The 17,652-nt window shown below is 38.3% G+C and overlaps 2 protein-coding genes across 3 annotated transcripts; one reads left to right on the plus strand and one right to left on the minus strand.

Annotated features, from left to right (window-relative positions):
• Positions 1–220: 220 nt before the first annotated feature.
• fgf2 (fibroblast growth factor 2) lies at positions 221–11,616 on the plus strand. Of its 2 annotated transcripts, none has more exons than XM_089135149.1 (3): positions 221–497; positions 2,261–2,594; positions 4,240–4,460. In XM_089135149.1, exons 2-3 carry the CDS (start codon positions 2,417–2,419, stop codon positions 4,443–4,445), a joined length of 384 nt encoding a protein of 127 aa, XP_088991275.1. In that variant the 5' UTR covers positions 221–497; positions 2,261–2,416; the 3' UTR covers positions 4,446–4,460. The 2 variants fall into 2 exon arrangements, with proteins under 2 accessions (XP_088991275.1, XP_039511068.1); XM_039655134.2 differs by lacking the exon at positions 221–497 and adding an exon at positions 6,752–11,616 and having other exon boundaries at positions 2,408–2,594; positions 4,240–4,343.
• On the minus strand, positions 8,717–17,639 carry nudt6 (nudix (nucleoside diphosphate linked moiety X)-type motif 6). Its single transcript, XM_039655133.2, has 5 exons — positions 17,294–17,639; positions 15,674–15,877; positions 14,263–14,318; positions 11,840–11,894; positions 8,717–10,230 (listed from the first exon to the last, which is right to left on the minus strand). Exons 1-5 carry the CDS (start codon positions 17,520–17,522, stop codon positions 9,851–9,853), a joined length of 924 nt encoding a protein of 307 aa, XP_039511067.2. The 5' UTR covers positions 17,523–17,639; the 3' UTR covers positions 8,717–9,850.
• Between the last annotated feature and the right edge of the window lie 13 nt (positions 17,640–17,652).

A 17,652-nucleotide genomic window follows, 5' to 3' on the forward strand; every position in this document is an offset into this window, starting at 1 on the left:
TTCAATTCAATTCAGAAAGCTTAATTGGCATGACAAAAAATACATTTTTTTCTCTTAAAATTCAAAATTAAATCAAAATTCAAAATCAAATCTCAAAATCAAAATTCTCTCTCTCTGTGTGTGTGATGGGTAGGGTTAGTTTACTTTAAGGGGACAGAATATACAGCTTGTACAGTATAAAAACCATTACGTCTATGGAGAGTCCTCACAAAAATAGTAAACCAGACATGTGTGTGTGGGCTATAGGGTGTGTAATGACAGGTCTGTTGAGACGAACACATGCTGGAACTGAAGCTGGGTTTGCTCGTGGCTTGAACGAAGCCTGTATAACGTCAGTGTGGTTTGTTGTCGTCGGTTTCTTCTCTAATGATCATGAATGTGCACAGATCTCCATCGCCGCTGTGATGTGGTCAGCTAACTCCACTGATGCCAATCACTAAACGCTCCTTTGAACACAGATGTTCTTCACTGCTAAAACTAGAGATGAGAAGAAACCGGTAAGTTAGCTCCTAAAAACATGCGGACGGGCTTTTCCTATTTAAGAAAATGTAATTAATATACATGTGTCTGAGGTGGGAGGATAAAACCAGATTGAGTGAAAATGGCTGTGGAGAGTGAGGTTACTGGGATATTTCTCTAGGAGAAACATCTGAGACGCATTTGATCTCATTATCCTCCATCTCAGTCCAGGAGAGACTGAGAGATCTTTCCTTCAGGAAGTGCTTGTTAATCGCAGACAGATGTTTAGTCCTGTGTTTGTAATTATACAGTGGACTCCAGGAGTTTAAAGGAGTCCTATAATGCCCTTTCACAAGCTGTAAAACAAGTCTTTGATGTCCCCAGAGTGTGTGTGTAAAGATTTAGCTCAAAATACCCAACAGATCATTTTTTACAGCATGTTTAAATTGTCATTTTTTGGGGCTCAGAAAAACGCGCTATTTGAGTGTGTGGCCCTTTAAATGCAAATGAGCTGCTGCTGCTGCCGGCACAGGGGGCGGAGCTTCATGTGCTCGCGCTCACCGTCAGTCTCTCAGGACGACGATAATATCAGAAACTCTCAGTAACGGTCGGTGTTCATTTCTAGTCGGATAATAATGCCTACAGAGTCAGAGTGCTGTATAGAGATGGAACAGGTATAGTTTAGTAGTTTAATTACGGCTATTATAACGTATTTGTCATCTGCTTGTATGTATCCATTATTTATTAATAGCCTACAAGTCGGCTGTTTCGTACCAGGTCCGAATGATGATCAAACATATACTGATGAGTTTAATTAAGTTTATTGTACATCACACAAAAGATGAAGCGTCAGTTACACTTCAGAAAATCACCGTAAGAGCTGAGTAAACACAGTAAGTTATGTTGAGGGAGCGTTCCTGTGGGCGGATGTTATTCAAAAAACGGTTGTACTGACGTCATTAAAGAAGGAAGTAGAGGGATGTAGTCCAAACGGGCCGATCGATGTAGGCTACTTCTGTTAAATAAAACATCTCGCTTGGCATTGAACTTTGAGCTTTATCATTTTACAGATATTATTTATACTATAACAACAACATTACACACTAACTAAAGTTTGAAACATGGGATGCACGAAGAACGGGACCTTTAAAATTTAAGCTTTCTAAAGACAAATCTCTCATGTGGCAAGTGTTCGCCGAGTTACGGTTCATTTTCTGTCACGTTTCAGAATGAACTTCACACTTATTTTACAAAAAGCATAACATTTTGTTTTATAATGTGTACACAAATAAAAGTACACATTTAACAGTTTTGAATGATGGATAACATCTGTATGTTTGACAAAAAGTTAGTTGAGCCTCTTTCGCACTTTCCGACCCCAGACGGTTAAAACTCATCTCTGATCGCCAAAATGACATATTTAAACGTTTTTTTCCTTGATGAAAACGTCTTCATGCCTTAAAATATCTTAAATGTAACTCGACACCCTTGCCTCAATTAGTATATGCAGTTGAATATGCAAATGAGCCCCGCCTCCACTCACTCACTCAGCTCAGAGATCCACTGGTTGATGATCACATGTTGATCTGATTGGTTACAGGGTCGTTTGCTATGTGTGTGTGTGTTATTGCAGTAGGTTGAGCAAACGCAGTGGGTGAGGGAGTAATGTGGTCAGGGGCCCAACGGGGAGAGAGAGAGAGAGAGAGAGAGAGAGAGAGAGTGTACAGTAAACAGCCCAGAGTCAGAAAGCAACAGGAAAGATTCATCATCCTCATCCTCATCCCGGACCTCCTCTTCCCAGATAAACTCTCTCTCCTCAGATGTGCTCCAGCAGCTGTGAGAGTTTATCCCAGCTTTCATGAGACTCCGTGTCTCGGAGCGCCGGAAGGAGACGCGGGAGGAGGAGGGAGTGTGTGTGTGTGTGTGTGTGTTCATCGCAGCAGAGAGAGAGTGAGCGATGGCCACGGGAGGAATCACTACACTCCCGGCTTCTCCCGACGACGGGGCGAGCGGAGCCTTTTCTCCCGGGAGCTTCAGGGAGCCCAAACGCCTTTACTGCAAGAACGGCGGATTCTTCCTGCGGATCCTGTCGGACGGGCGAGTGGACGGGGTCCGGGAGAAGAGCGACCCGCACAGTGAGTGCTTTTATTCTCTTCTTTCCATGGAAAAACGAGGATCTAGAGGAGAGAGAGGGGACAAAGACTCTTTATATACGTCACAGATGAAAACCAGGCCTCATGATGACGGGTTTCCAACTTATTTTCTCGGTTCAGAAAGAGTTCACTGACGTTTATGCGTGTAGAATTTGTGCGCGTTCACTTTTTAAAAGCTTTTATTCATGTTTTATTCAACTTTTTAAAGCTGGTGCGTGTGTGAGACCAAAGTGTTCACCTTGAAGAGGAAGTGTTTTCCATGCTCCAAGTTCAGTTTAGTCCTAAAAAACACAAGAAATACGAGTCAAGTAGAAACTGAGACAGTCGCCCCTTCAGACTCACGGGCAGTTGATCAGGGCAACTTCACTAACCCCGCCCACCCCAGTTCACTCACTCTGACCCGAACCTCTGTGTGTGCATGTGCATGAGTGTATGTGTGTGCGAGTGTGTGTCTGAGTGTGTGTGTGCATGTTTGTGTGAGTGAATGAGTTAGTGTGTGTGTGTGCATGTGTGTGTGTGCGTGTTAGTGTGTGAGTGAATCAGTGAGTGAGTGTCTGTGTGTACTAGTGAGTGTTTGTGTGAGTGTGTGTGTGAGTGTGTGTGTGTGTGTGTGTTTACAAATGAGGACATTCCTCAGTTCGGCGAGACGGTTCGAAGGAGCCCGGTCTCCGCCGGATACATCGAGTTTTCGTCGCGTTATTTGCATTTTTCGCTTCTGGCGGGGATTTCAGGGCCTTTATCTCGGGCTGGGGCTGGTCTCTTTCGAAAGGTCTCGGTCCGTTCTCCACTCGATAAAAATTTGGCGTCGATACGTTCAGTTTTCGCCGAGATATTTGCGATTTTCTGCCGAGCTCGTGGCGCCATTTCAGAGCGCGGCCGACGGTTTTCGGCTAATATCTCCGCGAATACCCCACCAAAAATGACGAAACGCATATGGTTTTGTTCAGTTCGGCGAGACGGTTCGAAGGAGCCCGGAATCCGACGGATACGTTGAATTCTTTCGAAAGGTCTCGTCCCGTTCTCCACTCGATAAAAATTTGGCGTCGATACGTTGAGTTTTCGCTGAGATATTTGCGATTTTCTGCCGAGCTCGTGGCGCCATTTCAGAGTGCGGCCGATAGTTTTCGGCTAATATCTCCGCGAAGACTCCACCAAAAATGACGAAACGCATATGGTTTTGTTAAGTTCGGCGAGACGGTTCGAATGAGCCCGGAATCCGACGGATACGTTGAATTTTTTCGCCGAGATATTTGCATTTTTCGCTCGGGGGGGGGCGTTTGGGGGCCTGTATCTTGGGCCCCCGGGGGCCCACGCGGCTGGGGGTGGTCTCTTTCGAAAGTTCTCATCCCGTTCTCCACTCGATAAAAATTTGTCGTCGATACGTTGAGTTTTCGCCGAGATATTTGCGAGGTCCCGATCTGAATAAATTTCGGGTTTGACTGTAACTCTTGATGAGAAGGGCCAGAAACAGTCTCATTCCCATCATATGAACTCGTGAAGATTCAATGGACACGTCTTTTAGACAAACCCTCCTTTCCCGACAAAACCACAACTGTGTCAGCTCTTCTGTGAGGAAATGTGTGTGTGTGTGTTGAGTTCTCACAGAAGGTGTTTGTGTGTCTCTCAGTTCGCCTGCAGCTCCAGGCGACGGCTCTCGGGGAGCTGGTGATCAAGGGCATCTGTGCGAACCGATACCTCGCCATGAACGGCGACGGACGCCTCTTCGGATCGGTGAGACGCTTTACGATGATCCCAGATCGGATATTTCCTCCAGTGTTCATGAGTAGAATTCAGAAACGCTCGTTATTAGCGACACCGGTGGCCGTTCAGTGAACTGCACTCGCACACAAGAGACTGAACATGATTCAATGGTCTTTAAAGGTCATTAAAATTACACTGTTATGATTGATTATAAAGAATATTTGAGATTTTAGATTATATACACTGCCGTTCAAAAGTTTTGGATCTGTAAATTTTTTAATTTTTAATTTTCATCTGCAGCACCAAGGCTGCATTTATTTGATTAAAAATACAAAAAAGAACCCAGTAATATTTTTAAATATTATGACAATTTTCTATTTTCCTGTTATCAAATGTGTCACATGATCCTTTAGAAGATTAGATGCTTAAAAAACATTTATTTAAAAAAAAAAACTGGATTCTTTGACGAAAAGAAAGTTTTTATTTGAAGAGACTTCTGTTTTTAAAACATTAAAAATCCTTACCGATTACAGAACCACTCTTATCCTGAACATTGTATAAGCATTTGCTTCATGTGTCCTTTTTACTTTCCAGGGAAAGTGACCCGAGTTCATAGATTACCTAAGAAGTCCAGGAAGGTCTAGTTTGTTTATGGTTCGTTAATAACTGTTCACACATTGGCTATAAAAAAGTGATTAATACATGAAAATGTTTACGTATAGCCCATTTAATCATAGAAAATAGCTTTTACAGTATAATTTTGAACACTCAAACACAGCCACACACACACAGAGAGAGAGTTCATCGGTGAAACAACACTGCCACTGATGACGAAGGTGTTGCACAACAGTGAATGAACACTGACTCTGTTCCAGCTCTTCATCTCACCAGAAGAAACACAGTGAGACGCTTCAACAGCTCGGATACATCAAACCCTCTCCCTGAACAACAACCGTCATATAGAAACACTGATCAAGTCCACATTCACCCTCGTTGAGTATCCCACATCAGATTACGCTGAACATGTCATCATCACAGAGGTCACACACTCCTGTCAGGAGACGTTCTCCAGACCTCGGGCCGTTTCACTCTCAGGAGAAGAGGGAATATTCCCGTAATGAACTGCAGCGTTTCACATGTTGAGAAATGAAGCTGAACAAGCTTCCATAGATGGAAAACGTTGGAAATCGGGACACAGACAGAAAGTATGAACATCGAATCACGCAGGAGAACATCATCAACGGGTTTTCTTCTTGAAGCTTGTCTTTACACGACACGTTGACTTTACAGTACAGAACGGCTCTTATCCTGAACATTGTATAAGCATTCGCTTCATGTGTCACTGAACGGAAGAGAGTCTCGACAGAGCGGGAAAACGTCACATCCTTTTGATTTTCCCAAATCCTTCACATAAACATCAGGCTTTCATAGACAAACCAAGAAGGCAGCGAAGGTCTCGTTTTTAAGGTTTTTAAAGCAAAAACCATAGAATGAAAATAAATATGGGCGTAGTGTGTGTGACGTCGCCATCTTGGCCGCGCGTCACTTCCGAATAAATTAAAATGTGCAGCGAGACGATTAGCTGAGGTGACGTGACGCTAACAGACACACTAGCAGTGACATCAGCGGCAATCCACCTGTCACTCAACTGGCCACGCCCTTAATTATGCACAACTTTAAGTCTTAATATAATTTAAACGGATGAGTGATACAAATATTCACCCCACTCACAGTCGTCATGAAGGGCAAGATTAGCGATATAGACCAAAAGCACTTTTAACACCAGGCTATAAACATGTTTTATTCTGCTGTAAAGTTGAGCATTTTAACATGGGGGTTTATGGCACTGACTCTCTTCTGCAGCCGGCCTCTAGTGGCCAGACGATGAACTGCAGTTTAGCTCAGTTTGAGTCAATAAGCAATTATTGCATGGAAATCCTTACATAAAGCCCCTTTAACGTCCCCCTGTAGTGTAAATCCAGCGTTTAATGTTGTTTATGTGGTGTTTTTAATACGCGCTAAACCATGTGTGCGTTGATAAGTGGACAGCATTGCTGAGTATTTCCTCCTTAAAACTGCAGTGAACCAAAGACAGTCTCAAAAACACGCTTTGAAATCGCTTGTGTTTCTGACGTCACAAACCACCTTCTAACCAATCAGATCAACGTGTGATCGTCAACCAGTCGATCTCTGAGTGAATGGAGGCGGGGCTCATTTGCATATTTATAGAACCGCACATACTAAATGAGGCAAGGGTGTCGAGTTACATTCAAGCTAAACGAAAAAAAACGTTTAAATATGTAATTGAGTTTTAATGGATAAAATGATTGACTAGAGGGGGACTTTAAAACATTTACCAATTGTTATGCTAATTATATATTTTTGTAGTGAAAAAAGTCTCAATGTGTCTTACTGTTGTCTCCGTCTCTCCCTCTCAGAGAAGAACAACAGATGAATGCTACTTCCTGGAGCGCCTGGAGTCCAACAACTACAACACGTACAGATCCCGGAAGTACCCGGACTGGTACGTGGCGCTGAAGAGGACGGGCCAGTATAAATCCGGCTCCAAAACCAGCCCGGGCCAGAAGGCCATTCTGTTCCTGCCCATGTCAGCCAAGTGCTGATCAACCCCAAACCAGACTGATACGCTCCTCCCCGACCCGATGTGCGGATCCAGAAGGTTAAAAGTCAACCGGATCGCTATAAGGGAAGATTTTTCACCGTCAAGATCCGTGTGTTGAAAACGCGCTTCCCTTTGGCATTTAAATCTATGAAGCGTTTCCACAGTTGAGTTTATTTGTTCGTGGAGATCCAGTCAAACCAAAGATTATTCAGACACCGGATATATATTGTTTCACTAGTGTGTACAGGACACTATAGTTCATCTATAAGTGAGGAGAACAAAATAACGATGACACAATAAACCCAAAAAATCTTCATACCAGTCGAATTTATAACAATTTGTGGCCAGAAATAATTCCTCCATTTTGAGCTGACACCGTGTCCTAACCACACGCGACGCGATAAAATTCCAGCGACAGCAAGTGTGTCTGTCCACACTAGACGCGACGCGACTGTGAGACGTCACACGTCAATCAAAAATCACAGCCATTCAGAACAGCGTATGGGCGGAGTCTCTCTGTGAAAGCGCGCTCAACACTCCGACAACAAATGGGTAAGGACATAATCAAAATAAATCAAGAAATAACATTATTAAAAATCAAAACATTAGCAAAATATACTCATTGACTAATTCTGTTATGAAGTACAGTTGTATGTTTGCATAGAATTCATTTTGAGCGCTATATTGTATGCTTTCAAAATCTGAGGTAAATGATCCGAATCGCGTGTGGCACAGCGAATCTATTTTTAACTAAAAATAAACAATGTGTACGCATAACCAGTGTGATTTCTTCATTCTGTCAGCCGCGACGTCGGAGAAATAGGCTAGTAACCGTTTCTAAATTAGAAACTTCACGTGTCGCCGTCGTGTCTGGAAAAGATAACGTTAACGTTACCTTTTATCGCGTGTCGCGGCGTCGCGTGTAGTTACGACACGGTGTGATGATGTCAGTTTTGCTGAAGTGTGTGTAAAGTGCTAATGCTCTTTTTACACACACACTGAACAACATGAAGCATTGCTTGGTCACTGGTTCAGCTAAACTGGTATTATCTAATTGTGTAGTTAAATTTAACAGCTGACAGATATTCAACATAATTCATGTGTGAGAGTCTAACAGAAGGATGGACAAAACCAGTGAAAGAGTCTTGTCATATTTTATTATTTTCTAAACTATAGTGAATGAACTGTGATAATGTGAGAAATGTTGAAGGTGTCTGAATACATTTGGGTTTGACTGTCTCTCAGCGATATCCTCTCTCTCGTCCAAATCCCACGAGACGATCTCAGATCCAACTTTCCACACATCACGGTTCAACTCCAGATGGTTTGGTTGGAAGAGTTCGCGATCTGCATTTCCGTGGGGTTTTGTCTGCATCTTCTCGCAGGAATGTCAGTACGGCCACAAAATGTGAGTTTATTTAATGCTGCTCCGTAGAGGTTTCTCTTAACACAATATATTTCTATACTGTATTTTAGAGGGAAAAAAGGGTTTTGCAAAGACAAAGTTCTGCTTTGATGAAGGGAAGTACACAGTGAATGTTTGTCGTACAACTTTATTCTTTTTTCATATATCATATTGTCAGAGAAAATAAGCTTCTCTTGAGTTTAGTTACACAAGTGTTGATTGTTGCTGCGAGTAACAGTAAGAGTTACAGTAACGTTGATCTTTTCTTTGAGGTAAATGAGGTTTAAAAGTGTACACTCTTCAAAACTATTTTTCCATAAAGCCAGGTTTACACTGCACGATTTCACCGTCCCAAAAAATTTTTTCAAAGACAACCATCGAATCAAAATCCAGGAGCGCTGAACCTGACAACAAACCACCACTTGCGTCACACACATCAACCCGATCTCACGACCAAGTCGTACGAATTCGACGAATTTGATTAAACAGTGGCTAATTCATACAAATTCATACGACCTCACTCGTACGATTTTGCTAAATCGTACATATTTTACGAATTGGCAAATTCGTATGAATTCGTACGAATGATCTACCCCTTACCCCGCCCCTAAACCTAACCATCACGTGGGTTTAGACAAATCGTACAAATTGGTACGAGTGAGGTCGTACGAATTAGACACTTTTTAATCATTTGTCGAATTCGTACGAATTGGTCGTGAGTTTTTCGGTGTTTTTGAAAGAATTTTTGAATGAATAAATCAGTGTTTATATCCCAGCTATAACCTTTTATCCAGTAATTCTGAGATCACTTGAATTATGGTAAGAGAAATAATCTCTGGATCAGAACACAGATCTGCTGTTTAACGATTGATCTATTAATAAATCGTACAGTGTGAACCCGGCTTACAGTGTGTATTTTGAAGATAAAGTCTTTATAAGATTCACTCTCTTGAGCAAAATATCACTCTAACTATATTGACCTTAAAAGGCTCCGTCAGGCACTTCATGTGTAGAACCGTTTCCATTAGAGACCATTTGTTTTAATTCATTTCTAATTGAAATGAAAAAGTATGACTTAAACATACTTTAGAAAATTGACTAAACATGAAAGTATCATGCAATCAGTTAAAGTCCCCCTGTAGTCAATCATTTGATCACTTAAAACTCATCTTAGATGAACCAGAATTACGTATTTAAACGCTTTTTTCGTTTAGCTTGAATGTAACTCGACACTCTCGCCTCATTTAGTATGTCTGGTTCTATGAATATGCAAATGAGCCCCGCCTCCGTGTTTTTGAGACTGTCTTTGGCTCACTGCAGTTTTAAGGAGGAAATGAATCCACTTATGAACTTACACACGGTTTAAGCGTATTAAAAAGACACATAAACAACATTAAAAGCTGGATTTACACCACAGGGGGACTTTAAAACATTTCTCCTTTAGCATTAAGCGTTAAAATTGTTCCATATAGACGTATGTAAAGGCGTTTCCAGTTCGAGTTGGGATGTTTATTGTGAGGAGTGTGTGGTGTCTCTGAGATAAAGCTGATAAAACAAGCCGGAGTACACAGCCGGCAGCGTCTCCATCGTGAGGTCGATGTTGTGGAAGCCGTTTCCCAGTCCGTACAGCAGGAGTTTGGCCACGCGACTGGTGATCGGCGTGGTCTCGCTGGTCTCGGCGAGCTCGCGCAGGTCCAGCCACTCGCAGCGCACACACTCCTGCGTGCAGAAGTCGATGTCAGACGAGAGCGGGCTGAGTCTGCAGATCAGGTACATGTCGGACATCCCGAACGCTCCCGGGTGATTGTGCTGCTGACGAATACTGAGGAGAGATCGGAATTCAGATCGGATCCCGGTTTCTTCGAAAACCTCTCGAACGGCCGTCTCCCCTGGAACAAAGCGTCAAAACTGAGAAAATACTCGCGTTTTACAGCACAAAGATTAAACATTCTTAAAGCAAGCTCATTTACTGGAGACCTAAAATCACTGAGGACTATTTAGCCTGGTTTTATTAAAAATGTAGCAATTAAGTGAGTTTTTGTTTTAAATATCTGCCAATGGAGTTAAAAAACATCTAATTTTGACTTTGAATTAAGATTACAAGTGAAACTTAAAGTTAGAATATTGTGCAATAGTTCAGTAATTCAACTTAAAAGGTGAAACTAATATATTATATAGACTCATTGTATGCAAAGTGAGATATTTCAAGCCTTTATTTGTTATAATTTTGATGATTATGGATCAAACAACAAACCTTTTCACAATATTCTAATTTTGACTGGAGTTTTCATAAACTGTAATCCATAATCATCAAAATTATAACAAATAAAGGTAATAATAAATTAATAATGTATCAAAATTAAGCAAGTTTTTGCTTTAAATATCTGCCAATAGAGTAAAAAAAAAAACATCTAATTTTGACTTTGAATTAAGATTACAAGTGAAACTGAAAGTTAGAATATCGTGCAAAAGTTCAGTAATTCAACTTAAAAGGTGAAACTAATATATTATATAGACTCATTTACATGCAAAGTGAGATATTTCAAGCCTTTATTTGTTATAATTTTGATGATTATGGATCAAACAACAAACCTTTCGTACCTTTCACAATATTCTAATTTTGACTTTGGGGGTTTTCATAAACTGTAATCCATAATCATTAAAATTATAACAAATAAAGGTAATAATAAATTAATAATGTATCAAAATTAAGCAAGTTTTTGCTTTAAATATCTGCCAATTGAGTCAGAAATTGTTCCCTTTGATTTTTTTCAAACTCGCTTTATTTGAATGATTTATTCATAAAACAAGACTTAATATCTTCAGTCATTTTGCTTCTCCAGTAAATCTTGATTTAAGAAGGTTTCGATATGGAAAACAAGACACACATGCTAAGTGATCATATTAAACCGTTAAAAAATAATTTGGTGTAGAAACAATTTTCACTCAGAAATCGCTAGAAAATTTAAATAATCACAAAGAATCTGCAAGCAACACATCTAATTTTGTAGTATAAACACTAAATAGTATTTTTTTGTAAAATATACTCCAATAATATTGTTTATTCACAACTTAATTTTTTTTTACAGTGTAGATGTACAAGTAAGTAGCATCTGAGCTGCTGATAAACACCGTTTTAGAAACTTTCTTGGAATAAATTCACATTTAATATTACAGTTATTAACACTGTAAAAACGTTGTTTACTGTATCATGAGATTTGGAGAAACATACAGTAGGATGAGAAAGTTTGTCTTGTTCAGCATGTGAACACAATGTAACAGTTTATACAAAACATTTATTTTTCAGAGATAGCATTGTGATTTATGTAAAAATGTAATCAATAAGCAGTAAGTCATTTGTGTGGTAAAAAAAGGGTATTTTTGTAACTGAATGTGTTGAAGGTTTCAAATCGTAGAAGATGATCTTATAAATGCACTTTTGGATGTATTATTGGAATATCTGATATTATGATTATGAGTTCTGGATCTGAATCTTACCGATGTTTTCTCCAAGATCTGATAAACCGCCGGGAAACTTCCAAGCATTCTTAGTCTGGAAACGACAGGAAAGTTATGTTTAACACGTGCATGTTGTTTTAGTTAAGAATGATATTTTTATGGAATTTAGTCGTTTTATATTTCTCACTGTAAAAAGATGTTCTTCCTGTGTATATGTCTTGTTTTCCAGTACAAATATCTAAACATTACTAACCCTCCTAATGCCTTAAAAACTGTACACAGTTTGGACTCATTGGAAGCTTATAAAAAAAAAAATCACAATTTAATATATTTTTCAACAAAAACCATATTGTGTATATAATCAATAATTCCTCATTAATGATGGTTTGAATATTAATTAGCTATATAATTAATTAACATATAATATGAGAATTTCCAGTATGAACTCCATTGACTTTTGACTAATTTGAAACTTGCTCAAAATAGTCTAAATTTACAAAACATACATATTATTTTTAAAAACCCCAGCATAATTTCACGTGTAAAGCCACACTTTCTGGTCAAACGAACCTTAAAACAAAAGGTACAACTATTTAGTTTAAATGAATATATCACTTACATTTTTGGTTTAAAATTTCTAAAAAAATAAATAAATAAATTATGTGTAATTTTGTATACTTATGTCTTACAAAATACCATCTTCCTCCTTAAAACTATGGAATTTAAAAAAAAAGAAAAGAAATGATGTGTATCCGAATGCATAAGAAAAAATAATCAGAAAAATAATCCTGTCTTCTATTTTGAAATAAGATTCCCCATTGGCGAATATATGTCCTTGTTTTAAGATCAAACTCGCTTCATTTTGATATTTTATTCAGAAAATAATAAGACTTAAGACATTTGTACTGAAAAAAGACAAAAAATACTGAGGAAAAAAATATTGCTATTTTTATCATTTTCATTCCTCATTCACAGATTATCTAAATATTATTTATATCTATCAATACAATATCAAATATTTTCATAAAAATGTGTCTTATAAGTTTTAGATTTGAGATTGTGGACTACTGAGGTCCATTACATATCGAGTTTTAAATAATCTAGAAAATGCTGCTAGTTATAAATAAAACTTTCTTACTTGAGTAGTTTTGAGTACAGTAGAGCAGAGCCGGAAACAGACGAGTTGTGTGTGATGTAATGCAACCGCTGGTAAAGGTTTGTGTCATGAGAATATTTCTGAACATTCAATAAAATTCATATTTTTGTGGGCAATTACGTTTTATTACTTTTAGCCACATTGTGAATGCAAGAGAAGTTCAGCATGTTTGGAATATCTCCATGAGATTGAGTTTTATGAACACACACACACACACTCTGTTTCTCTGCCCAGATGTAATCTACCCAGATAAACGAGTGCAGTCCGACCTCTGAACTCCCGGAGGTATTTTAAGCCTCTCAGGAAACTGTACCAGTAAATGACGCCGGCGGACGGATAAAACGATCTTCCAGTTTCCACTCCCGAACCCAACTGTTCATTTCACTGGGAAGCGTTCTTGAGGGATGAAGCGAGACGTGTAACGAGGTCAGAGTTCATCATCAGTCACACACTTGGTTTAAAACTCTAAAATTAGAGTTGAGACTGAAGTGAGATATTCAGAAACATAAACTATCATTTAGAAAACAGAACTGGGAGTTTTTCTTCTTCTGAATCAGCAGTTCTGAGACAATTCTGATATTAGAATAGAAACACTACATGTTGTGTGTGTGTGTGTGTGTATATATATATATAGAATAGAATTGTGATTATTTCATATTTAGAATGATTTTTAAAAGGAAATGTTTATTATCACCGTTACAGTTATCGTCATTAGAGTGAACGAACATCTCCTTCACTGTAAAAATAATATGCTTTATCTAATCAATAAAATTGTGGCAACAGATTACAAGCAATATTATTTATTAAATTGAACAAATTAGAATTGAGTAATAGTTAATCAAATTAACATTCTAATTAATTCTAATTCGTACAATTTAATTAATAATATTGCTTGCCACAATTTTATTGATTAGATAAAGCATATTATTTTTTTCAGTGTTCAGCTCGTCTCTTTTTGCTGTCATTGTTTAATAATGATTGGGTCACTTTTCTTCTAAAATTGGCAGTTGAACTGGTTTAGGAATAGAAATACTAAATGTTGTTTAGGATCCTAAGGATCATTCTGAACTATAAACCGACGGTTTGGGAAATATGATTTACATTTTCGACTGTTTTTAGAACATCCAGTTTTTGAGTGTCAGGAAGGTCTGTTTACACACACACACACACACACACACACACACAATCATGAGGAAAGGTCAGGGGTCGAGGCTCTTGGGTATACCTGCTTCAGTGTGGTTTTGACTGTGTGTGTGTGTTGAGTCTGAGTGTTTAATGGGACGCGTGAGAGACGGCGATCCTGTACCTTATTCCTGTCCTGAACAACAAGCACTTTCCCGTTGGATTCGTCCACAACAGCCCCTGTAAACAACACACAACTTATTCACTGCTAGAATAATACAAACGTGGGGTTTCACCTTCATGGCATTCGGCTGTAATCAAACACACACACACACACACACACATCCCGAATCTGACCAATGCCAGATGTTCTGGGCATCTTTCCGGGCATGTTCAAACATGCCTGTGTCCAGCAGTCTGAGAGAGAGAGAGAGAGAGCAGCGCCACCTGCTGTCTTCTACGGAGGCGTATTGCATTCACTTGAAGAAAAAAAATCTACTCTGTTTTTCTGAATTAACGAGTTAATTTTTCATGAGAAGTTTTTTTTTGCTCTGTTTTTCTGAATTAACGAGTTAATTTTTCATGAGAAAAAAAATTTGCTCTGTTTTTCTGAATTAATGAGTTAATTTTTCATGAGAAAAAAAAATTGCTCTGTTTTTCTGAATTAACGAGTTAATTTTTCATGAGAAAAAAAGTTTTTGCTCTGTTTTTCTGAATTAATGAGTTAATTTTTCATGAGAAAAAAAAGTTTTTGCTCTGTTTTTCTGAATTAATGAGTTAATTTTTCATGAGAAAAAAAAGTTTTTGCTCTGTTTTTCTGAATTAATGAGTTAATTTTTCATGAGAAAAAGAGTTTTTGCTCTGTTTTTCTGAATTAATGAGTTAATTTTTCATGAGAAAAAAAAATTTCTCTGTTTTTCTGAATTAATGAGTTAATTTTTAATGGATTTTTTTTTTGCTCAGTTTTTCTGAATTAATGAGTTGAAAAACAGCAAAAATAAATTTTCTCATGAAAAATTAACTCATTAATTCAGAAAAACAGAGCAAAATTTTTTTTTCTCGTGAAAAATTAACTCATTAATTCAGAAAAACAGAGCAAAATTTTTTTTTCTCGTGAAAAATTAACTCATTAATTCAGAAAAACAGAGTAGATTTTTTTTCTTCAAGTGAATGCAATACGCCTCCGTAGGAAGTCATTACTGCATGGCCGATGCGTGTGTGTGTGTGTGTGTGTGTGTGTGTGTGTGTGTGTGTGTGTGTGTGTGTGTGTGTGTGTGTGTGAAAGAGTGTATGTACAGGTTTATATTAAATTGACTTGATGTCTCTTCAAGGGTATAAACCTGAGATTTCCGACACTAAGGAGCAGCCAGCGCTTCATAAACATACTAAATCATATATTTTTGAAAATGTAAAAATGCAGAAAGTTTTGTGTGATGGGTAGGTTTAGGAGTGGGATCAGTGTGTGTGTGTGTGTGAGTGCGAGAGCCAGTGTGACATGCAGCTCCAGCTCTGTGGATCTAATGGCTGGAGGGATACAGTTAAATAGGGTGTGGTTGGATCTTAAAGCTCCGCCCACACACACACTCATGTCTCACCTGCGACTCCGACCTGATGTGTGGCGAAGGCGGGGAGCCTGTCTTCTCCGGGGCCGACCCACAGGCTGAGAACGGCCCGGTCCCCGCGAGCGTGATGGAAGAGGAACCCGTGACGAGCAGCGGCAGAACACACTCGACTGAGGGCCAGCGGGACGTGGAGCCACACAGCCACACGCCGCTCCGAACGCCACTGACGCAGAGACACTGACACACACACACACACAGACACTTTTATGTTAGATGCGATTGATTTGCTCGGTTTTTCTGAATTAATGAGTTATTTTTTCATGAGAAAAAAATTTTGCTCTGTTTTTCTGATTTAATGAGTTAATTTTTCATGAAAAAAAAGTTTTTGCTCTGTTTTTCTGAATTAATGAGTTATTTTTTCATGAGAAAAAAATTTTGCTCTGTTTTTCTGAATTAATGAGTTAATTTTTCATGAGAAAAAAAAATTGCTCTGTTTTTCTGAATTAATGAATTAGTTTTTTCTTGAGAAAAAAAAGTTTTTGCTCTGTTTTTCTGAATTAATGAGTTAATTTTTCATGAGAAAATTTATTTTTGCTGTTTTTCTGAATTAACTCATTAATTCAGAAAAACAGCAAAAAAAAAATTCCATTAAAAATTAACTCATTCATTCAGAAAAACAGAGTAAAAAAAAATTCTCATGAAAAATTAACTCGTTAATTCAGAAAAACAGAGCAAAAAAAAAAAATTTCGCATGAAAAATTAACTCATTAATTCAGAAAACAGAGCAAAAACTTTTTTCTCATAAAAAATTAACTCGTTAATTCAGAAAAACAGAGCAAAAAATGTTTTTCTCATGAAAAATTAACTCGTTAATTCAGAAAAAACAGAGTAGATTTTTTTTCTTCAAGTGAATGCAATACGCCTCCGTAGATTTGACAGTATTATAGACGTATATATTCAACAATGATGCATTAAATCAATCAAAAGTGACAGTAAAGACATTTATGTTACAAAATATTATATTTCAGATAAATGCTGATCTTTTGAACTTTCTATTCATCATTGAATCCTGAAAAATAAAATGTATCACTGAATAAAATCATCACTGTTTGTTGATCATCAGATCCTCATATTAGAGTGATTTCTGTAGGATCATGTGACACTGAAGACTGGAGTAATGATGATAAATTCAGCTTTGATCACAGGAATAAACTACACTTTACTGAATATTCATATAGAAAACTGCTGATTTACATTATAATAATATTTCACAATTTTTATTGTATTTTTTATCCAATAAAACAGCCAACATTTCGAACGGAAATGTGTATATAATATAGATGCCCCCATTTTAATTTAATACAAGCAAAGTTTAAAGATCTTGAAAAAAAAAACAACAAACTTTAGTTAGCCAAAATTTATCACTTAAAGACAATGTAATTTGTATGTCAAATTAAATTTTTAATAAATAAACTGTGCTGCACTGATTTCTGGAAAGCCATCATACATGCTGGTGAAGTAGGAAAAAAATATATAAATATTAGCCTATGTTTTATCATTTAGAGATTAAATTATATATTTTACACTGTATTCATGCATGACTTGAATTTTATTCTTCTCAATGAATATTCGCTGGTTATGTCACTCTTGTACCGCTCAGTAGCTCCGCGAACTCGTCCTCGCTGATGTCCGGCGGAAACTCTCGGACCGTCACGCCGCCGAACCGGTCCACAGTCCCGGACAGCAGAGGCCGGCAGACCCGCTCCTGACAGCCCGAGCTCAACCGAACCGAGCCAGCAGAAACACTCCTGAACACCGATGAGAGCCTGCGGAGCACCGCAGAACCCCTGCAGAACCCGCCTGACATGATCCAGAACATCATGACACCAAAACAACCTCAGGAACCAGTGCCGTAATCACTCGACTACTCGCGCACACGAAGATTAATAGTATATTCGCGCTGCTTTAAAGGGACAGTTCGATCAAAAATGACCATTTATGTTGTTCCAGAC

This window comes from Pimephales promelas, chromosome 9 (assembly GCF_988280905.1).
Source record: "Pimephales promelas chromosome 9, fPimPro1.hap1.1, whole genome shotgun sequence".
NCBI lineage: Eukaryota > Metazoa > Chordata > Actinopteri > Cypriniformes > Leuciscidae > Pimephales > Pimephales promelas.

Coding starts and splice junctions, on each gene's coding strand:
- fgf2 (XM_039655134.2), top strand. CDS start 2,417: ATGGCCACGGGAGGAATCACTACACTCCCGGCTTCTCCCGACGACGGG. Junction 2,595..4,239: donor GGAGAAGAGCGACCCGCACA/GTGAGTGCTTTT, acceptor TGTGTCTCTCAG/TTCGCCTGCAGCTCCAGGCG. Junction 4,344..6,751: donor ACGGACGCCTCTTCGGATCG/GTGAGACGCTTT, acceptor TCTCCCTCTCAG/AGAAGAACAACAGATGAATG.
- nudt6 (XM_039655133.2), bottom strand. CDS start 17,522: ATGATGTTCTGGATCATGTCAGGCGGGTTCTGCAGGGGTTCTGCGGTG. Junction 11,895..14,262: donor TTGTTCAGGACAGGAATAAG/GTACAGGATCGC, acceptor TGTCGTTTCCAG/ACTAAGAATGCTTGGAAGTT. Junction 10,231..11,839: donor AGATCTTGGAGAAAACATCG/GTAAGATTCAGA, acceptor GCTTTGTTCCAG/GGGAGACGGCCGTTCGAGAG.